The following is a 24,445-nucleotide window of genomic DNA, read 5'->3' on the forward strand; positions in this document are numbered from 1 at the left end:
GTCAGTGCGACCTGCGTAGATCTATTGTGACAGACTTTCCGTAGTGGTAAAACAAATTTTTTTCTGTGTATTTGAGCAAAATAAAAACATTAAAAAAACCGGTACAATTTTATGTTTTACATCTGGAAATTGGAAAATATTAAATTTATATTTTTTTAACCTTAATAAGATAATATTTTTTCGAATAAACTAAGCAAAAAAAAATTAGTATTCTTCAATTTAATTTTCAATTGGGTTCAATAGTTTTTTAACTTATTCCCATCGCCTTGACTAGTTTAATGATATTTATATTATTCAAATAACTGTACATCTGCGAACATATTGATATAAGGACAAATTATCCAAACGAAAAGATTGGTGAAAATGGATTAGTTTATATTTCTAATTAATTTTAATCCATAGGGGAATGTACTCACTATTGCTAAATAAAAACAATGATGTGAAATAAATTGCGATTGCAGCGAACAAAATATTTACAGACAAAACCTCAAATGGTGTATTTTGCAATCACATCTTGTGTAACTAAAGCATTGATTAGGGTGGAACACAAAGCGAAACTAAAGAGAATCAAATCACATTATAATAGTGATATTTCAAAATTTAATGGGCAGTAGCTCAATCACAAATAACTACCGACGTGATAACAATTTCTCACCATGGTTGTTTATCGTATTCGCGATCACAATGCAACATCCGTGAACACCTAATATTAAATGTCGAAATATTTACATTTTGCGACGTATAATCCTGCTACGCTATAACATATTTCAATTTTACCGGTGTAAGAAGAAAAGCAGTCGCCATATTAATTGTAATTTAATTTTCACTTTTTTGTATTAGATACTCCTTACTATTTTGCAAACGCAATATATTATATTATTTTTTAAAGTAAACGCCGATTTTTCTCCAATGAACTGTATTTATTTATGAGTAAAACAAAAACCAAATCAACATGATTGTTGACTTAGAGATAACACACGCGTTGACGTATGACTGCGATAACTTAAGCATGTTCATTATTGTTCATTGTGATCGCTCAAATGCTTAGCATGTTTTTAAACACGTTGATAGTTACTTGTGATTGAGCTATTGGTGTTAATTTCATGATCATCAGCCGTGATATGATACTCTATATTAAATAAACAACTTTATATAATTTTAAGTCAAATAGATTTAGAGTGTACATCTATTCATCGTACAGAGCATTTTGGTGTTGTAAGATTATTTTAAAAATGCTTTCAAAAGGTATAACTATTTTGGAATGTTTTCCCAAAAAGGCGTATTATTATTATCAAGTGAATGCCATTTTTAAACAGGATTACAATGGTTAAAAAAAAACAGCTCCTGCAATTCATATTACAAAAACTCAATTTCATTTCAAAGTGCTGTAATTACAAAAATTAATGTGAAACTTTTTTTCCTGTGTGAAAGAAAATACTGAAATCTAATTTATTTAAACTTATTAAAGTTCATACCATACTGAAATAGTTGTTATAACATTTTCCCCATACATAACAGTTATTTACCCAATATATAACAGTTAGTCCAAAGGGTATTCTGGATTGGCGCAATCTACTCGTTATCGACTATCTGATAAGCCGAGCTCTCTCTACAGTACGCGATCAGAGAATCAGAAGTTTAAATGAAAATTGTTGCAAGAACACCATTGCATTTTGTAATGAGAGCGAGCACATCGATAATTAATAATTCGTAGAATGGGGTAGATTGGGAACATTTTTACGTATCTAAATATTCTACAATGTTATTTTAAATTGTACGATTTTATGATTAGTAAACGGTTAGTATTGTCAATCTTATAGCCGGTCCACTACGAAGAAAATTTAAGGAAAGAAATAAAAAACATGTATTTAAATACGGCATTTTCCTTAGAGAATCGTGTCACCTAAAAATGCAGAAAAATATTGTATGTGATAATGCTCTGTTAATTAAATGAAAATGAGAAAGCTTTAACAATTTATACAAAGCAAAATTTTAATGTACACTTATCCCCTCAAATACAGTTTAATTTAAATAAATCATTTCAGTGTCAAAACTGCTAAATTTGAATCAGTACTATGTATCATATTATTTAATACATTATTTTTTACAGTATAATCAATTTTTTAATTAAATTAATTTTTTACTATCTATATTTTCAAAAACTGACTGCTCGCATGTAAATAAAAGTGGTAAAAAAATTGACACGTAAAAAAAATGAAGTTGCAAAGGAATGGAGTTAATTTCTAGATTTTCATGACTTGAGAGTTCTAAAAACCCAGAAAACTTAATTGTGCTGCGAAAGAATTGGTAACTTATAATTTGAGTCATAACTACAAAATTAAGAGAAACATTTCAAATTAAGTGTTTTGTTGAGTTCAAAAGTTTAGGAGGAAGGAGTCGAAATGAGTAAATGTTGCTATTTTTTTTGATCGAGCGAATATTGGGGATGATTGTACATTAAAAGAGAAGGGGTAAACACAGAGTGTGGGAGTTAGCGAGGCATTCATCACAAACAATCAGCATGAACTGTTAGTACTAGCACCTTACCAAACCAGTGTATGAAAGGCAAGCCAACTCGAGTTAATGTCTCGTGGTGGGTACAATCGTTAATGTTTAAGTTACTGCAGTACATCGGGCGGTGGCCGAATACCACAATCCACGGTCGGAGCTTCCTGGAAACGGAGAGCAAACCAGCGCAAAATGGCGCGCTTTATTAACAAGGAAACGGACAAAGGTGACTCACCGAATGAATGGGAAAATGGCAACCCGACGCGAGTTATTGTCTCGTGGTGCGTGCAGTCGTCTTGGTTCAAGTTGCTACAATACATCGGACGGTGACCGTACACTACGATCCAAGGCTGTTTCTCTCTGCAAGGTTGTGGACGCCATATTCACATTCTTTTTAGGTTAGGTTAAATTCAATATCTTGCAACTATGTACTTTAAGTTTTGTAGACAATTGGATTTAATTAACCCTTAAAGCATTCCAACAAAATAGCAATGTAAAATGTTCTTGGCACATTCTTTTTTTATGTTTTAAATTATAAAAAAGTAAAAATACACCAAAAACGAGGTAGACCCAGAAAGTAATTTTCGTTTTAATTTCTTGTCATCACAGCACTACTAATAATAATAATAATAAGAATCGGATTGTGGTCCCGTGCCTAATGTCACGGACTCACAGCTGTCACTCAAGTCCGTGGTTCAAATCCCATTCTACCCCAACTCGATTCCCATTTTCTAACAGTGAGTTATTTACAACTTGTTGAAAATGGCCCTCAAAATTAAATATTTGGGTAAATCATAAAAACACTTTTTTTTTTTCTCTAAATTTTTTTTTATATATTTGGCTGATTTATATAGCGCCATTTTTGTGAGAAATCACCTCAAGGGTGCTTTACAATTGTATATGTACACTCGCATTCTAACTAAGCTAAAGTGACATATTATATTTTCTGATTTAAAATTGAAGGTGTGATAAACTAAAGAAGTGAGATTTTAGTTGGGATCTTAACCGACTGTGACTGTCGATGATTCATAAGTTTGAAGGCAATTGGTTCCAGGCAGAGGGGCTGGCAACGGCAAAAGCACGACCTCCGATTCTAGTGTTTGGGGAGTACCGGATTTTGACAAGTTTTCTTCTGCCTGAATAAGAGTAGATTTTCTTCGAAACGTATGCACTCTTACCCTAATTTATTGAGGAGTCGACGCCATTATGAGTTAGCTAATTGTCGTGTACGCTTCATGGCACTAGTTTTAAATGCCAAATAAAATTTTGAATCCCGCCACTTTTCAGATAAGGTCTGTAATTCATTCCCTTAGTGCGAAGAACATTAAATCAGTCCACATTTATCAACAGATCTTTGAGGTTGTCAAGTTTATTATTTTCATAAACGTTTAGCAAAACCTTGGAAACCCCTAGACAGAAAGTTCACTCACACATACACCTTCAGAAATTATATTTTTAGAACCATACGAGACAAATTTTGAAATTTCTAACGCGTTGCACAAAGCTTCGCCTACCGACACAGTGACATCAGTTTGTGATGATGTGCAAGACGACGAACACTGTGGGTGTCCCTTTTTACGAAGAGGGCGGCACCCTTTTATAAAGAGGTAATACAAAAGCTTGTGGCGTACTATGATAAGTGCCTACAAAGTTTTCACAATAATTTATTTTTCTGTAACGTTTCAAAAGGAAATTACTTTCTGGATATACCTCGTACATATCTCGACAAAGACAAGATTTATTTAAAGTTAATATTTTTATAATAATCTAGTAGAGAGTAGGCAGTAGTAGGCACTGCTTAAATGACAAAGGCTAGTTTAAATGAAAACTGTATAATTAAACAATCATATCATCTAACTATGTATTAAGTTTATGTAAAATCATCAAAATAAATTTAAAATGCCAACCGGTTTCAGAACATGACTTCCTTTGCCAAAAAGCTTATAAATAAACTCATATTCTGAAACCAGTCAATGTGTTAAATGTATTTTAGTGATTTTACACAAATTAATAACATATTTATATAATTTAACATGGAAAATCACAAAGTTCATGCCAGGGCTTCCATATTTCCTTATTCAAAAAGGGGCCAATTGTACCAGTTTTGCGGAGTATTAATAGTAGATTTTGAATACCATATAGTTATCCATAAAGAGATTTAGTAATTATAAGCTTTTTTATTTAGAAAAATTGATTGAACACATACAAAAAATAATCTGGTATATGGTTACAGGGACCGATTTAACAAATAAATTTAATTGTGTAGGTTAAATAATTTTTCACTTTAAGATAAAATGTAGTACCGGGCTGGTTACTGACATATATACTATCATCTTACCTCTATACAATAAATGATAAAGGTAACACTACAGTGCCCTTCGCACCAATTGTACAGGAAATATAATATGAAGGGTGAGAAATCATTAAACATCACGAATCAAAATAAATTATTTAAAGTTGAAATTCCATGTTGAACCTAAATAGGAATCGAACCCGAGATTCGATGTGTGTTAGCAATAAAACTAACCATATTTTTTGTACAGCGCCCTTGAGGTGATTTTCACAAAAATGGCGGTGTATAAATTGTCTAAAACAGGCGGATAAAGTTTTATATGTATGTATGTACATTTATTTAAATAATTATGTTTTTTTTAAATTAAAATGTCATGTTTATTTTAATTTTATTTTTAAATAATTTGTATTAATCTAAATGTTTATTTTGGTATTTTACAAGATGACAGATTCCAATTTCAGTTCTACAAATTTAAAAATCTGAAATAAATAATTTTGATATTAAATATTCCAATTATTCATTACTTGATAAGAAAAGTAACTCACGCCAACAGGTCTCAAACTTGGGTCTTTCTCATTACCAATCCCTGCAGAGTTAAATAGCCTATAATTAAAATTGCTAAGGAATCTGATTATAGCTGTAATTTCGAATGAGTGTGTATAAAAACAGCTATTAAACTCTAGTGTTGTGGAAAATAAAAATATCTATAAAAAACACCACAGTAATTTTTACATAGGTTAGAATTGAAGAAGGTTTGAATTGAAAAAGGTTTGCTTCGAGTTGCTTTAGTCTCGAATTCGAAATTCTTAATTCAAATAAAAATAAATCTCGTATTAAATGCGTCAGAAAATGGTACAAGATCTTGTGCAAGATTCAATCCAATGAATAATGTGACGTCAAATTCAGAGAAATTAAAACACTTTTATTTTTCACAAATAAAATTACACTTATTTTTCTACAAATAAAATTAACCAAGATATATAATGTGCTTGACACATCCCACGCCTGTGATACTGTTAACTGTCAAAGTGTATTTGCTGTTACTTGTGACATTTTATTTTTACTGGGTCTTATTTGTTTCACTTCATGCTTGCCAAGAAAAGTAAGTAAGTATGCTCGCCTTTCTTTTCTAGAAATACAGATTTCAAATAAGGTTCACGATCCGTGTTATTTTAGAAACTGATGTTGATCGCAAGAAAATATATTATTAGTTGTCAGTAGTCGCATTGTCTGTCAACTCTGAATCTGCCATGATGACGAAAAAATCTTACCGCGCATGCTTACATGCAATTTTCAATCCCAGAAACAGCATATGAAATGGCCCGAAAATGATTGAACATGATCTTTTACCATTTCCTGGCCCACAGAATACGGGCTTAACCTCAGAGTGTCTGGCGCATTATTACTCTGAGAGCTTAACACAGGTCCTGGCAATGATAATAATAAATCATAATCCTGTAAGGCCTTTTATGTCATTTTTATTTTGTTATGACTTTGAGTAACACAAGTTATTTCACAAACTATATTGAGAATTTCAAACACATTTGTATGTTTCACATAGTTTCAGTTGAAATTTTTAAATGTTATTAGAGCACACATAAGAATATGTTTATGTGTTCCCTACTTAAAGATTCAAAATAAATAAATCAAAACAAATGTGATTAAGAGGTTACAGCTCTTAATCGAAAAAGTTAGCATTGAAAGTAAAATTAAAAGAATCCATACGCATCATATTTTCTGTTGGGTAGCCACAAATTTTAAGATTAGTTCATTGTTTCATTCATTACCTGTTTTCAAACTTGTTAGCTTCTTGGAGATCAGCTTCCAGCCACTCGTACTGTAGAACTAGCTGCTTTATCCCGTAGTTGAGGAAATAGTAAAACTCGGTAGAAATAGAGATAAAATGCACCGGACCCAAATTGAAACTGTACATCATGCTCTCCTGCCCTCCTGGCATTGAAAATCTGTTACGATAGTTACTGAAATTGCTGAAATAAATACAAATATTATTTTATTTAGAAAATCCCAAAACTCTAATAAAAAATAGATTACCAGTCTATCTATAGCAAAACATATGAGGCGTCTACTAATTTCCACAATATGTAAAAATGCATGTTATTGAGAAAAACTATTTTGAGTACTTTTTTATGATGAAACATGTGAAACAAAAATGCTATTAAATTGAAAAAAACATCAATGTACCATCAAGTGCATTTCAAGAATTCAAAAGACGGATTTTATAGAAGTTTTCTGAATTAAAGTGCAGCAAATGACGGTTTTCGGAAGCAAAATGAAAGAGTAGGTATTGAAAAAATGTAAGCAAATTCACTGTCATAGGTTACACAGGTTGACAAGCACTGACTTTACAGATTGAGAGGCGGCGGAGTTTTTGTTTCTCAGCACGGGGTGATTCATGGCTCCGAGTGGCCAAAGTAAAAGAACACGTAGTACTTCGGCCAGCCGAGCTTTCTGTATCTGTTATCTGATTTCTCGCACGGTATTCGGAAGTTTACAAAAGGGCCAGAAAGCCAGCATTAGTACTTAACCGAGTAGATAGGGTCAACTACTAGGATCCGGGTTAATCAAGTTATATTTTGTCACAAAGAACCTGGTGAAACAAATGAGGTAAGCAGCCTGGTGGGCAGTGGCAGATCAGTATAACATGATCTTACAGGGGTGAGAGCCAAGGCATACTATTGTACCAAAGAGTTACAAACATGGAAAGCAGGTTGATAAGCTAGGGGAGCCCTGAATAGATGTCTTAACCAGAGAGTACCCAGAAAGAGGAGTAAGCAAAATGGTAGGAAGACGACCAGGAATACTCTAGACTTCTAGAGCTTGAGAGGGGGGTGGCAAATTTAGGGATCTCAGGGCATGGGGAAGGCTCAGGTGGCTGACGAGATATCAGAATAGTATTCCCCTATGCAATATGCCGAATGCGATAGATATAAAACCTATTTCATATGCTAGAGGAGGCAATAATGAGTAACAATGTCTTAGGAATAGGATAGCAATATGCGAAATGTATGGGGATTAAAGCGGATGCAACACTTACTATTTTTCCTCATGATTTCCTGGACACACCATGTAAGGAAGATACGCCGCTAAGGGTTCCACTTGTCGCATGAAGGCATCTCCAATATGGGCATTTTCAGAGTCCATGTCATAGGCGAAGTCTCCTACGTGGATAACTGCATCATACATCCCCTTTTGGGCCTCGTTTTGTAGACGGCTTAGAGACTGAAAATAATAAACAATTAACCCTTCAATCGTAGTACTACAACACCGCTTTACATCAATACTGCCCAACAGAGTTATAGACAGGGTTTTTTATATTTATCAAAAAAATACAATTAATATTTTATTTCGTCACTTCAGTTAGTTTTTGTCCAACAGACCAAAACACAAATCTACAGAAATCGAGCTTTAAAATTTTTTTCTACTAAATAATGAAGACAAAATTCGTTAAAAAAAACCCCTTCAACAATTTTTAAAATATTTTTCAAAATTTTAATATTATATATAAAGACTTTCTCAGGACTCCTGCACACTCAACTCAATTTTGTTAAAAATGGTCTGTTGGACAAAGCAATATAGCAACAAAGCAATAAAAAAGATATGATTGTGAACAAATTTTTTTTATTACCTTTTAATTAATTCTCATAAAAGATAATATAAGGTTATAAAAGGCCCTAAAAAAATAATTGTCAACATATTTTTTACTCCACATGTTTTGTAATCCTGACTGTTTTTTATTTATTTTATTTAAAAAAATCCTCTCTAATAATAATGATATTGTCCTGTTATTTTTTTTTTTATTTGAACCCTAACTGTAATTAGATCTCTTGGTCCATTACAATTTAATGGTAATTTTAATTACCTGGGCATTCTCATTTCCCATGTCTCCGAATATAGCCAGGGTTGGGCTCCATTTATCGCCATCGGGAACAGTTTTGAACCAGAATGAAGGAGACCAGCCCAAGGAGCTTCCGCAATGGTACTCTGTAAATAAAACATGTATTTAAAATTATTATATTGTACTTCGTAGCACAAAATAAACATGTTTAATGTTTATTTAACTTTTTTTACAATGTACAGAGATTCTTTGTTTCAGGTACTGACTAGCTAGGAATTCTGTATTTTTTCATTGCTACTGGCATGATGGTAGTAGTACCATCATACCACTTCCCCGTAGGGATAGGTAGAGAGGATGGACCGCCACTCCTAGCTTCTTCTATATTCGTACATCTTGTCATACAAACAATTATAAAACAATTATGGACAGACTAAATCATGATCTTAATAGTTTATCACTGTGGCTAAAAATTAATAAATTAAAATTAAATGTTAACAAAACTAAATATATGAATATAGGAAACAAAAGAATAGAAATTACACCATCAATTGTAATAGAAAATGAAAAACTTAATGAAGTCACTGAAATTAAATATTTAGGTGTAATGTTGGATTCAAAACTTACATTTCACCAAAACGCTAAGATGGTAATAAATAAGATTGCAAAAAAATATCAATTTTGGGAAGGATCAGAAGATTTATTGATAAGGACTCCTGCAAAACTATTTACAAAGCAATTATTGAACCACACGTTAACTACTGTAGTAGCATTTTATTTTTATCAAACAAAGAAAACATAGATAAACTAACTGTATTACAAAATAAAGCCTTTAGAATCATTTTAAAAAAAACAGATATACGAGGGTAAAGTCGATGGTAAATGAAATGAAATTATTAACATATAAACAAAGAATATTTTACAATACAATGATATTTGTTCATAAAATTATAAACTCTAAGAAAAAAACAGAATTTTGGAAAAAAATTGATCGGAACCAGCATGAACACGATCACAATACTAGAGAAAAGAACAAAATTAGACTTCCATTTAGGAAAAAGGCAAAGTCACAAAATTCAATTTTATTTAAAGCAATTAAAAAGTATTACGAAATGGAAAAAAATATTTATGAAGAAAAAAACATATCAAAATTTAAAATAATGGTCAAGACATATGTGATAAACAATTTATAAATTAAATATATTTTCAATGTTATTATTAGAACACACATAACAATATGTATGATATGTGTGCCCTACTTTAAGATTTAAATAATAAATAATAATAATACATGCCCTTCGGTTGTGTCCGCTTTTGACATGACCAGACTTAAGATTTTGGTTTATCTGATCATACCACGATACCGTTCATTCTCACCATATATTTCTGTTTTACCATTCTTTCCACATCGATCCGTTCTGCATAACCAAATCATCTCAGTGGCCCTTTCTTAATCTTATCAATTATACCTGTCTCAGATTTGCACTCTCGTCTGATTTCAACCCTGTCAAAAGTTATAGTTTTTATATCTTTTGTATGCTGACACACATAGATATATATATATTTCTTGTTATTTTTCATTTTCTTTTTATACCCATGTTTTAATACTGTAGTTAAATTTTTGAATAACTAAGTAACTCATTATTTTGTATATTTTTTATTGTAAAAGGCACTTGTGCCGTATAATAAATAAATAAATATATATAATTGAAAAAAAATAACGAGGTATAATTAAAACAGATCAAATATCATGTAAAAGGAAAAAAACTGATAGAAATTTAAAAAAGCTCTACGTTTTATCCACCTGCTCACCATCTTCTTATTTGCATTGAAACTGACAGACATGTCATGTCAGAAATGCCTCTGAAAAAATGCAGTTCTACTTTGCGGTACCCTAAAGTTAATGCTTGCTGCAAATCATGTTTAATTATTTTGTAAGGTTCTATTCTTTATTAAAAACCAGAAGTTAATTAGAAGCGCCCTGACATAAAGGTGTCTGACTGTCAGGGAGGCTTAAAGTAGCTAATGATGAGGCATTTACAGGCCTTATGTATATGCCTAGAATTCCATACTCCATTCTCTAAAATGTACTCCAATCTGATGTAATAAATTAATTTACATAAATAATATTTACATGATCCATGTTTATAATGACGGATCACGCGATTAAATTTTATATCTTGAAACGTCGTGTAAAGTTTTTATAAATAATACATTTGTTATCTCTGTGCGTAATACAAATTTACCATACTGATTTATATAATTGTACGACCTACTATCGGGAATAACAAACAATATCTTCCATATTCTGCTAAAGAAAAAAACGTATTATGATAAACTTGATCAATAACTCTGCTTCGTGGTGTAATGTGTGGCAAGGTTGACAACCGTGTTTTAATACCAGGGTCTATCTCCCGGCAAAATCTAATATTTAGAACCACATTATATTAAAAGGTTTGTAAATAAAAAAATGAACTGAATATTCACATTCAAGCATACTTCCTAATAGGCTTTTTGTATTATTTCAAAAAAATGATTACTAAATATTATCATTAAAAATTATCTTTATGGCAAAGGAAGGTAATCCAGAAGTACATAATATTATATACTTCTTAAGCTAACTTTGCAATACATAATACAAAGTTTAAACAAACAATATGTTTCATTTTTAAAATGAAAGGAATGCTCTCTACTTTGTAGATAATCTCCTATATACACACTCCAGATTACACTTTATGAGTAAACAATAATAAGTGCAATAATCTGGGTCAATAATGCAGAAGACATTTAATAAAATATTTATAAATAAATCGTTCTACAATAATCATTGACAAATATTACGACACACAATCGCGTGTTACAACCCATTTTAATTATCATTTAAAATTACAATAGACTGCAAATCATTATGCATAGAAAAAGTATTTATTCACACATTAATATTTATTGCACATTTTATCATTGAAATTCAACAATGTTTTATGTATGTCCAAATGATTGCAGACAGGCTGTATTTCCTCCCTAGGGAGTTATTTAAATCTAAATTTAAAAATTAATTAATTATTTAAATAAAATTTATAACTAAAACAAGGCATTGAAGCTGTACAATGAGTTACCCGAAGAAATAAAGGAAATAGAAAAAATCGAAAAATTTAAAAATAATTTGAAAAAATATGTTATTGAAAAATTTTGATAAAAAAACTGTAATATTATTAAAAGTTTATATTAGTTCTTAAGATGTTATGAACTAGCTTTATAAAGCATAAATAAATAAATATTGGTAACACTTCAATTCGAACAAATAAGACAGCATTAAGTAGTTCTCGACCCGACGACTCGCCACTAGGGAATCTGAGCATTACCAATATTTATGCCCTCTTTTCTCTGAGACAGCTAAGAGGTGGGTCCCGGGATTGGAAATTTTTGTTAGATGGATCGGAGCCCAGTCAACTTTGGGAACCTATGGTCTAGAGAGAAAACACATACATGCTACACCCTCATATAAACACATGTGAAGAATATACCAGTGGCGAACGGTGACTTTTTTTATAGGTAAGCTTTAATTTTTTTCATAATTTGTACCTGCATGTACATACATATATATAAGTAATCTCGCAAATAAGTGGAGGCGTATAAAAAAAAAGTATATACAGGTACGCGGATTCTTTTTCTATGTTTTTGTGTAAAAACAACTTCATCTCTCCAGCTCCAGTTTCACCTGCTGGCAACAGAAGACGCAATACCTACTTATTTTTAATCAAAATAATTTTAACCAATAACCCAACAAACTAACAACAATTAATAACTTTGCGTAATATGTAGGTATATTCTCCATTATTTTAAGACAGTACATGTATGCAAAAGTTTTAAAAAATAAAATATGTTAAAAAATAAGGATAATAAAATAAGTATATTCATAATTCCTTTTTGTTTGGCACTGATTAAAAACACCGTATATTTTTTATTTTTTATTTTATTTTATTTTATTTTATTTTATTTTATTTAGAAAACATACAGTCATACAAAATCAGTATTAAAAACAACAATTTTTTAACATAAAAAGACCAATTAAGTTTTCATAAATTAAAAAGATATAAACATTAAATGTGACAAAAAATAAAAAATAAATAAGAATTTTAGGTGAAAAAAAGATAATTGTTGACATTTGCGTTTTCCATGGAGGTAATAAATTAAAATAAATAAAAATACCGAATGTACACTCCGAGCCATCCACGCACACACATGAACGCACATATAAAACATACACAAACATATACATTACATGCGGCACATATGCATAGCATAAACCACTCAAGATGTACATTCAGCAACTATCCCAAATAATCGACCCCATGAAGAAATTTTCTGTACAAATGCAAAGTGCAGTTAAAAATGTCTACATCAATACTGAGTCCGTTATAATTTCTACAGGTGCGTCTAATGAATGAATTCGAGGTATAATTGTTTTTACAAGTTGGTACATAAAAAAGGGAATTTAATCTAGTATAGCGAAGAGGACAACGGAAACCAATATTTTGTAAAAGATACGGCGAATCAACTATGTTATTGAGAATTTTGAAAAGAAAAATTAAATCATATCTAAGGCGCCTTTTTTGTAGTGATTCTATATTAAAATTGATCAAAGATGCGCCGTAATCATTTTCAATGTTACCAAAACGATATTCCAGGCTCCTTATAAATTTCTTTTGTTTGTAATTTACATTTTATACTGCAAATATTTAGGTACTAATATAAAAGAAAGTAGACATTTTATTGTAAGACGTCACTCCCATTATGTACACAAAAAAAATTTTTTTTTGAAAAATTAAAAAAAAAAACAATAAGATTAGATTTAAATTAATTTATTTATGCCAAAATACATAATTTTAACTTTACATATTACATTACATAACATAATATAGCAATAACATTCATTAGAAATATTCGCAATAATATTGCAACAAAAATGTCACGTGACCGCCGCGCTGCGCCGCGCCAGGCCGTCAGCTTCGTTTCCTTCTAAACTGAGAATGAATAATGAAACCGAGCGAGGCGCCACTAGCTAAAACGCGCGGACTAAAAAACTGGCGTCATATGTCAACAGAATACTATCAAACGAAAATGGTCTTTAGGAAATAACGCTCGAAATGCTACTCTCCAAATAGAGAAACTTGAAATAATATCTGTAATCTGCGAGTGAACTTAGCAAGGAAAATATACGCACTGGGTTTTTGAATGTTAAAATACAGTATACATTTTGTATTGAAAAATAAGCTGCAATAATCGGAACCGGGCAATGCGCTGGGTGCGCATTTAGCAGCCTATATTTATTTTTTGAGGAAGATATAAACAGTGACATTAATTTATAATAAATATAGATTATTTTATTTATTCTCCTATAATTAAAACTACTATAAAACATTGTTATTGGTAGTGAAATATAATGGTAAGCTGTGAATAATCGATTATACGGACGGTTCGCCCCTGGAATATACACACCAATACATGCATATATACATACAAACACACATACGTATTATTGAAGACTAGTATCAAATTAATTTATTATTACGGCTAGTTCTATTTTAGAATACGTGTTAGCAGCACTTCACTGCGTTCATGTTAGGTTGGTAACAGAGAATGAACGTTTCTGCAGGCATTCACACGCGTGATCATTTTTACGTGGAGCTGCACTAGGAAAAGGGGAAAAGTGAGGGGAAGCGTGAGCCGAATACGGGTAGATAGGAAAAATTTAGAGAAATATACATATCGCACCCCCCGAAGTACACTGTAGTATGTCTGAATTGGCGATTTTGCGGAACTTTGTTATATTTGAGAAAAACACTGAAGCACCATACTGAGGAAATAAAGTGCAACGGGATATTTTATTTTATTTTTATTTTATTAACGTAAACGGAAAATCTGCCTTTTACAAACATTTATAATATTAACATATCTGGCTTAATATATATATTTTTTTTTTAATCATGAATTCCCTTATACCCAAGATTTAAAAAAAAAAAATTAAACCAAAAATTATACAAGATTTATATTTAAAAAATTAACCTAAAAATTATACAACATATTCAGTAGAAAGTTTAAATAATAAAACATTCTACAGTAAAACAACAAGAAAATGATAAGTACTGTTTCACACAGCTAGGCAAAGTGAACAAAAAACTGTATATATATATATATATTATGAAATGCATGAATAAATAAATATAATTACCATTCACCATCTTTGAAAAAGTTCAAAAGATTTGTTCTATAGGAACAATACCCTAAACTAAATATATCAGAAACGTGGGAATAACTATTGACGAGTTCATGAAGTCTATTTAATACGGCATTACAAGTATACACTGTCCGTGAATTGTTGCTACAAAACGGTGGCACCTGTCTAGTCATTCTTCCAGGCATCTTGAAGTTGATGAGAGATAATAGTTCAGGGCAATCCCATATTGAATTTACAATTTTGAATAAATTTAAAAGGTCATTAATTTTTCTTCTATCGTTAAGTTCTAACAAATTTAATGTTTTTAGTAAAAATCGTAATTTAAAAATTCATGACTGATTCTAAGTTTAATATTTATATACCGTAAGAATTTTTTTTGGACTCTTTCAAGAGAATTTTGGTGACAAATTGGATATAAAAAATGTTTAACCTTTCCCTTACTGTCCTAAAAACACCCTCGAGTTACGGTGCTGTGTAGTCACTACACATTAATAAAATAAGAGATTATAAAAGGGAAAAATGAAATATTTTTAGGGAATGGCTTTAATTAACCATAATTTAATTCAAAGATGATAATATTTCAAATCTAACTGCTGAAAACATGAAAAGATCATTGGGTATCGCTAACAACTCAGGCGAAACGTGCACCCCCGGCAACTTCCCGAGAGCTACTAAGTAGCTATATAGTACTGGACTACGTGACTGACTGAGAATATACTTTTGATGATATTTATAATTTATCCCCGATTTCCGATAAAATGCTTTTTTTGTGCCTAATAAGAACTTATTATTAATGACAAATTATTTCAGTCGATACGTAAATGTGTAATGGAGGAATACTGAAAATCTAAACCCAATATTTATTATATTTATAAAGATATTATAGTTATTAGATGCAATGTGTACTAGCTACGCATCACCGCGCACCGGGGAGGGAGGGTTAAAATGTACATGCGGTAAAAATTGGATCATTAAATGTAGGGTGAAGTTTCTCGAAAATGTGTGAAAAAATTGATAAAAATGAACTACTTTGAATGACGTCAGTAGTTAATAATATTTTGAGTTAGTCCAAATTTTTGGAAACACGGACTGGATTACCGGATTTAACTCCCTGGGGAGCTGTTAGTATTAACATTACAACAGAGATGAAGAACATTTTAGAGAAGGATGAAAGAATTGAAGGAATATAGATGTTCAAATATGGGCAGAATGGTAAATGTTACAGTGTGTAAAGTGGCCACTCAAACCAGCCAATGACAGGTCATAAGCCCTGTAGATGCCTAGACTTCTATATTACCTTCTCTAAAATGTTCTTCATCTCTGTTGTAATATGTTAACGTCACTAGTTCTCCGAAATCAACCAATAACAGTGTTGTGATACATTTCCGGTCACCGGGAAGCCAACCCATCAATCAGGACAACTCACCGTAGAGAACTTATGACATCACAAGCGGGGTAATTTCAAAATCACAACATTTTAAAAATCATAGCGTTCCTCATTACTGCAGTGTTTTTCTCGATATTTTGCTCAGTGAAAAGTTTTTTTATTTTTTTTATTTGTTAATAGATATTAAACTAAGCCAAAAAAGTTTTAAAAATATATTTTTGTATATTTTTATCAGCGCAGTGATTTTTTAAAGTAATTTTGAAAATATTATGTGAGTGATGTTACAATTTTTCTTTTGTGGGTTCTGCTGATTGGCGAATTGGCTTCCCATAAACCGGAAATCTATGACAACACTATTATTGGTCGATTCAGAAGAACTAGTGACGTCATTCAAATTGTTGGTATTTATTATATTATTAAGAAACTTTGCCGTACAATTTTATTTTCCAATTTTGACAGCAAGTAAGATAACATTTTTGAAGCCAATTTCCAGTAGCACTGAACTCCCTTATTGATTTCAAAGAATAATGAAGTTTGTGGCATTTATCACTCAAGAAAATTCGTAGAGATACGTGAGAAAAAAATATGTGGTTAAACTGCATGCATAACTAAAAAGAAAAATGTAACTTAGTAGACATTATAATAATAAATATGTACATCTTCCTTCCCCTCCTTATCCTCTCTTCAAGCATCCTTGTCCTAATCCCGCCCAATTTACAATAACGTACTATTCTTAAAAAAATATTTAAAAATTCTTTGATTATTGGAAAATATTTAGGAGTACATGAAAATAACATTTTTATATGTATAAACTTAGACGTATTTATTTAATATGTAATATATTTTCTTTTCTAAGTTTGTATACTTTGTGGAAATCTGTTATTAGTTCTGAGTTTATACACTATATCTGTTTGTTTACTATAAATATGTATGTAGAACTGTTGATTTCCAAAATAAAAAAATTTAAAAAATACTTTTGACTTATGACAGAGTACTTCTGGGGGTGCAATATTTATATGGAGTTGATCCTAACCTTAGAGTAATAACCTAATAGAGTCGCCTATACAGAGAAATGATTATTGACCACGAAGTTAGCTATAGATTACAGCACTACAACGGGCCGTAGGTACTTGGGTTGAGAATTTATTTATTTATTATTATTATCATTATATTACACACACAAAATTATTATGTATACAAAGTTGCTTTGACTGCCTAACTAGGGTTATTTACCCCGTTCTAAGACAGTCAAAAAAATATAAAAAACAGTAATCAATATATTATAGAAACAGTTATAAAGATACAGAACAAAGTGAAAAACAAAGTAAAAAATGGAGTAAAAACATGGTAAAAAATGTATTAAAAACATAGTAAAAATGTAGTAAAAACATAGTAAAATTATAGTAAAAACATAGTAAAAACATAATTAAAATGTAGTAAAAACATAGTAAAAATGTAGTAAAAAAAAACGAAGCAAAAACATAATAAAAACAAAGTAATAAATGTGACAACATAGTAAAAACCATTAATATATATAAATATGTCTATAAAAATATTTTGAAACTCAGTAAAATGCGAAATAAAAACAGAATACATAGTAAGAAACATATTTAAAGTCATAGTAAAAAAATGAATGTATGTGTATAGCAAAAAGCATATTTTAAAAAAAAACTGCTTTGTTTGTTGAATTTGGAACGCTTTTGTTCTATGCAATAGAGCTTAAGGGCTTCTCTAGAAAATTATTACTCTGAGATCCTAACACATGTTCACATAAGCCGACAAGTTAATACAGAAGACACAAAAGAAATCATCAGTCAAGACTTACCATAAACGGAGTTCTGGGTCAAGTTTGTAAGGAGAACTCGATGGATGTATTGAGTATGCTTCTTTTTACCTCCATCTTCAAACACAGTTGGCTTTCCTTTGGCTTGTAGAATGAATCCCCCAATACCGTACTCCACAACTGATTCTGGAGTGGCATTGAACGTGGACCAAGTAACAATTATATCCTTTACATTTTCTGTGAAAAGAGGAAAAAAACATATTATTTATTATAATTATTATACACACATGCAGCTATAAATAGGATAGACGGCAGAGGCGAATTCTTCATATAATTGATTATTTGCAGCTTACCATATTTTTTGTCATATTAAGTAATGTTTTATGTTACATTATTATTATTAGGAAAAAACATATCACAAAAAAAAAAATTGCATTTCTTAAGTTAGTAAATTTACATCATATTCCCTTATTCCATACAGCGAGCGCCTCTATCGGCCTAAATTATTACTACTGGATTACACGAGATTACTCTGCTGAAGAAAAAACCATGAATTGAAATACGTCTTAGACTCAAAATTTTAGAATCTTGTTCGAAAAATTACACTTGCGATTACAGTAAAATCTTGCAGCTTTCATTAATGCAATTTAGTCTTTCAACACATTTTCATAAGGGCTATTGTTTTTTTAATTCAACCTATTTGACTTACGACGATCTAAAGGAGGTGACAATATACGCACTCGTTATGTGTGAGATAGAGATAACGAATATATTTTGTATGTCTTAACACGGAAGTTGCAATAATGAATAATACCTGATCATACCTAATAAGTATCAAATATAGAATAGACCTGTTTTTTATGTGCCATACTACCGCTATGGACATTTTATCAGAATTTTTGTAACTTACCAATCTAAAGACTCACCGCTCGCCACTGATAGATGGGTGTCTGGGAATTTGATGAAGAGGTATTTAAACGTTGTTTAAGTGCGTTCTTTTACGAAAATGTTTTACTGGAATAATTTTTTTATAGAGACTTAAAGCTGATACTTTTAAATTATCGCTATTTTCATTTTAAATAATAATAGTTTTACTAATACTCTAGCAGTATTTTGGGTTGATTAGAATCGTAAATAATATATTAATAGAACGGTTGTTAGGTTCCACTGCCAAAAAATTAAATTTATAGTTACGTGGAATCGCAGTATCACCGACGATACCACCTTACCTAAGAGATAATCGAGATACACCGCATTTGAAACTACAATCAGTACCCTATGCACCACTAGGTGCAAACAGGAAAATTATGCTAGTGAGAATCTTTACCAACAATTTTTAAACTAGTAAATTGAATTTGGGATCTGTGCCTCGATTATGAACACTTTCTTCATCTGTACATATCGAGACGGTACACTTAACTTCTGTACTATCTGTATCTTCCTCGGTATGTTCTACCTACTTGTCATCTTGACATCATATGATCGAAACGAACCAATGAATGACCGCAAAAAATTAGTCCGAGTTCCTTACGTCATTAACATTTAAAATAGTTCTCATTTATATTTTAAATAGGCTTCTGTGATAAAAAGTGTCCACTTCAAAGCAATTATAAACTCCAATAAATCCTAATTCAAGCAAAAAAATGCTCGCTTGAACGTGAGTTTTATTTGACTTGGAAATTACCTAGACAGTACGCTTAACAATCGTCTGTATTTATCTACCAATTGACTACAAAGCCGGCTCCTTTAATGTCTCAATACCTAAACTCAGAAAGATGGTAAAACAGATGGAAAAAATATAAAAACTAAATTTATTTTTTACAGTGGCCTTGATACTCTTACATGTTAATAGGGCAGAACCTAGGGACATTATTTTTTTAATGTCACACAGTTATGTCGGAATTTAATTTAATTTAATTCGACTTCAAAATTTACTTATTTCCCTCTCATATTTTGAATAGGCTTTTAAGAAAAAAAGTGCCAACCTTAAAACGATTAAAAATTTAAATAAATCGTAATTAAAGGAAAAATTGCTGGGTGAAACAAAATTTTTGTCACTTTTAATGCGTAGATAAACGTATTGAGGGGTTCTAGACCCTGTACTTACATCAAAACTTGATGGCGGGAGGATCGGTAGTGTATCTTTGTAATCAGTCAGGAGAATTTTATCTTCAACTATGACGTCATACTGAAGCTATGTCATTTTAGCGCGTAGATATGTGTACTGTGACGTACGCCTCCCCTTGTTTCATATCGATGTACCTACCCAAAACTTGAATGTATCTTAGTAATCGCTAGAGGGAACTTATCTTCAACTATATCTTAGTAATCGCTAGAGGGAACTTATCTTCAACTATACCGTCAAGGTGAAGGTATGACGTCTTTATCTTCCCATCATAATTGTGGCCCTGGACTTATGTAGCTGGTATTCAATTAAATTCTTTGGAGAAAAATGCTTTTTTTTTTTTAAATCTACTCACATTGCTGTCCTGCTTAGTCATTTTGTTTCTCGTATATTGGCCTAGCTATATTTTAAAAATTCTCATATAAATATTCAGATTATAAATTCTTATTGACCCCGCTTCCATTGCACAAAGCATTCCAATTAATAAAAGGTGTGGATTCATTGTTGCTTCAACAGCTACGCAGTCAATGTATGCACCATCCCCATTACAAAATTCCAATGTCCACAAGTATTTTGACCCTCTGACACAGCATTTATAGGAAGTAATTAATTATTGATTAAATTATTTTCATGCAGTGACTATACACAAACAATAAAATCAACCTGAATCAAAACACAGTGTGTGATCACAAAACATTAGTTATTAATGACTTAGTCAGCAAGTAATTTTAAAATGCAGCATTTTGATGACTAAACGCCAGATATTAGAATCATTCCAACAGAAGCAATATTACTGATGACTTTATTTATTTATTCATTCAAAATAACACTAGTTTAAATATTAATGAACTTATTAAGGCTTTTTAGGCTATGCCCGTGTCAAGCCATAATAATTAACAGTAATATAACAATAAACAGTAATAAATAATATGCCAAAAAAGAGTAAGTACTAAATTAAATAATACGAAAATACATTATGAAAAAACATAAAAATATCAAGATGTATAAAAAGCAAATAAAAGTACAAGTATGGAAGGAAAGTAGATTCTATAAGGGTAGTTAGTCTAAATCTAATCGGGTTGTGGTCCTGTGGCTAGTGTTGTGGACTCATGGATCAAAGATTCGAAGATCGCACCCCATTCTACCACAACTTGATTTCCATTTTCTAATAGTGAGTTATTTATAACTCCTTGAAAATGGCCACCAAAATTTAAATATTTGGGTAAATCGTAAGAACGCAAAGATTTCTTTTAAAAAATAGAAATACAGTGATTGATATCCCAAATTGTTTTTTTTTTAATCCCGTAAGATATAAATGCAGGAACTTAATGTAAAAATTCCTTTTGTCATGCTCCTTTCATAATGCCAGATAAAATAAGTTATATAATACTCTAGATGGATTAAACCACTTCTAAATTTTCACTGTTAATTAATCAAAAGCAAAAAAACTTATCAGGCTCAAGAGAAAGACGTATGCTGAAAATCCGGCTTTTAGAACGTGGTTTCTTGTATTATTATTTTTTTTTCAACGTGTAACATATTTCCGATGCACATGGAAATGTATATTTTTTTTCCATGGTAATAAAAGTTTTTATATGTTATAGAATTAAAGAGATAAGATTATGTATATATATTAGAACTTAACTATAAGCACCTGCTGACAAACTGCATATTATGCGGTTCAGTAGGACTTAATAATTTGTATTTTACTTTTTATATGTTTTTGATTAATAAATTTTAAATTTTAAAATAAAAAACTTTGTTTATATTTTAAAACGCTAGAGTCGCCAATCTCTATAGAAATTCATATCGGAGTTTTGACACACGGCTGGCAGCAGCGCACTGAAATAATTTTAACAATATATTGATTTATTTGTCAGTTCGGAGAAATACTTTGAGCTGGACGCACGTGGTTTAATTGCGAATTTTTTTTTGTAATATAAGGAAAATATGGGACTGTGTAAGCAGAAAATACCTAGTGTCGGCAGCCCGCTAAGTTGTGGCCTTACAGATAAAAAATATTTTAACGGTTTACTCGAAAACCGCTAGCAAATTATGGATATTTACTGTAAAAATCAGTACTTAGTTCGCCAAACGTTTGATATATTATGAGTGATTTTTTTTATTTTTTGAAAACTTTTTATAAACACACATATTTTAACCTTTCCGAGCCTGAGGGCGAAAAAAATCCGCAAGTGCCTGAGAGGGGTACCAAGTATCTCAGTTAAAATACTATAAATACGACTTTTAAAAAAAAGAACTCATTATGATAGTTGTGGTAGTGTTTATAAAACTGTTTCGTAATATTTCTAGTTTTCTGCGAAACTCATATATTTTTTACAAAATACCGTCGCGAGAGGATACTGTATGACATCACGATACTTTCACCGTGACATTCTATATAACATGGTGATAAGACTGATAAATAAAATAAAGTTTTGAGTCACTAAACAAAAGAATATACATTCACATATAATATTGTAATAAAAAATAAATATTTAAATATTATTATAATGAGTGTGTATTTTTATTCTGTGTCCAAGCGGATGACGAATGCAGGCCTGTGTGTGAAATAGAACCAGAACCCTGGACAAGCGTCTTCGACTCAATGGCAGCTCTCTGGTAAAAATCCTTAATAAAAATATATAAGGAAATCAAGTAGAGATAAGTCCGCCATGTAGTGAAGTGGTTGATGGGTTTGGCAACATGATTGCGTTTCTGGGTTAGATTCCTCGGAAGGTCAAAATTAAATTTTAATTAGGAGGTGGTTCTACACTGCAATGTTTCATGTGACTGGACTGGAGCAGCCATTGAGTCGAAAGCACTCGTCCAGGCTTCTGGTTTTATTTCACACACAGAACTGTATTCTTAATCTGCTCGGACATAGAGGAATCAACTAATAAACAACTTATTATCAAATATTGATGTCGTGGTGTAGTAGTCTGCGCGTTTGCCTACCATGCAAGATCTCTTGGGTTCGATTCCCGACATGGTTAACGTGAAATATTTATTAAAAAGGGTGTTTTTACACTAGACTATTTAAGCGTAAGACTAATCATCTTACTTTCATGTAACAAAAAAAACAAGATATGCTGCGATTGGTGTACCAATGCAATGCCCTATGCACCATCAGGTGCGGAAAGGGAATGATGATGGTAAAATATTTTTATTCTTTGATTTAAATTTTGTTTGGAAGAAATATTCAATTTAATTTAATAATATTTTTTTACTTTAAAATATAAAACCCATAAAATCGGAAAGTTCCGTACTCATTAAAATGTATGTGGGTAGATTATTTAAAATATTCATAAATAAAAAAACATTTATTCTTAAATTTTTCATTTATGAAATGGAACAGAAAATTCTATATAGATAAGCTGATTAAAGATTTCCGCAAAATATTTTAATGTAAAATAAAATAAGAGAAAGTACAGTTATAAAATTTAGACAAAGAAAATATTTTCTATAGATAGCGAAACCAGACGAAAAACGAACCTTTTGTATTCAATAGAAAACTAGGAACACAAAGAGATTTATCCTAGATAGTGATTATTCTGAAAATTAACATTATTCAATTGGTCTATTATAAATCACTTACCGCCAAATGCCAAATGTATCTGCTCCGGTTGAAAGTATGAAATGCAGCAGACGGATTTGATAATAAAAATAAATGTCCACAGTCGTAAAAAACCCATCTTAACAAATCAAAACAGCGTCATCCAGAGATATATACAACGCGACTAATTGATAACGAACTATTGTTAATTGTGATAAAACACGCGATCTTGCGAAAAAGCGGCGACAATATGAAAATCACTATTTTTTCACTGGGCTAGTAGAACAAAGAAAATTGAAGAGACGGCGGAACACAACCTACCCCCACTCGCTCAGCTGACATCTGTCAGAAATTTCATGAAGAAATAGTTTATCGGATCCTTAATAAGCGCACAAATCATCTAAGTAGGGTCGTTGGCGAAGAAATTAAACTTTTTATATGCAGTTCTACAAATATTACGGAAAATTTAACCATAGAAAGAACCGCATAGCGATGGCCATGATACAGATGTCGTAATCGATTGTTTTTTATTCAATCGAATATGAATTTAATTTTTCATTTCTTAACGTAAACAACAATCATAGAGGATTTTCATGAAAACCTTCTTGATTTTGTTTCAAACCAATGCCTTTTTCAAAATAAACTTTATCGAATTATTGTCTCGGAGGTTATTTACGTTAAATTATATATGATTGATTCTTT

The 24,445-nt window shown here is 31.1% G+C and overlaps 1 protein-coding gene across 2 annotated transcripts in view; it reads right to left on the reverse strand.

Annotated features, from left to right (window-relative positions):
* LOC148285385 (acid phosphatase type 7) overlaps positions 1–24,090 on the reverse strand; it is a 35,991-nt gene extending 11,901 nt beyond the window's left edge. Inside the window, exons 1-6 of one of the 2 annotated variants that reach the window (XM_088225555.1) lie at positions 23,786–24,090; positions 18,105–18,299; positions 8,682–8,803; positions 7,857–8,041; positions 6,589–6,789; positions 2,548–2,672 (exon numbers count right to left, since the gene is read on the reverse strand). In XM_088225555.1, the coding sequence (XP_088081681.1) occupies positions 2,548–2,672; positions 6,589–6,789; positions 7,857–8,041; positions 8,682–8,803; positions 18,105–18,299; positions 23,786–23,882 (925 nt within the window). In that variant the 5' untranslated portion in view covers positions 23,883–24,090. Of the gene's footprint in view, positions 1–2,547; positions 2,673–2,743; positions 2,869–6,588; positions 6,790–7,856; positions 8,042–8,681; positions 8,804–18,104; positions 18,300–23,785 lie in introns of both variants that reach the window. The other variant, XM_088225546.1, reaches the window with a different exon arrangement.
* Between the last annotated feature and the right edge of the window lie 355 nt (positions 24,091–24,445).

The sequence above is a fragment of the Micrasema longulum genome, unplaced genomic scaffold (assembly GCF_059751315.1).
Source record: "Micrasema longulum isolate JH-2025_06_02 unplaced genomic scaffold, ASM5975131v1 h1tg000037l, whole genome shotgun sequence".
Classification (NCBI taxonomy): Eukaryota; Metazoa; Arthropoda; class Insecta; order Trichoptera; family Brachycentridae; genus Micrasema; species Micrasema longulum.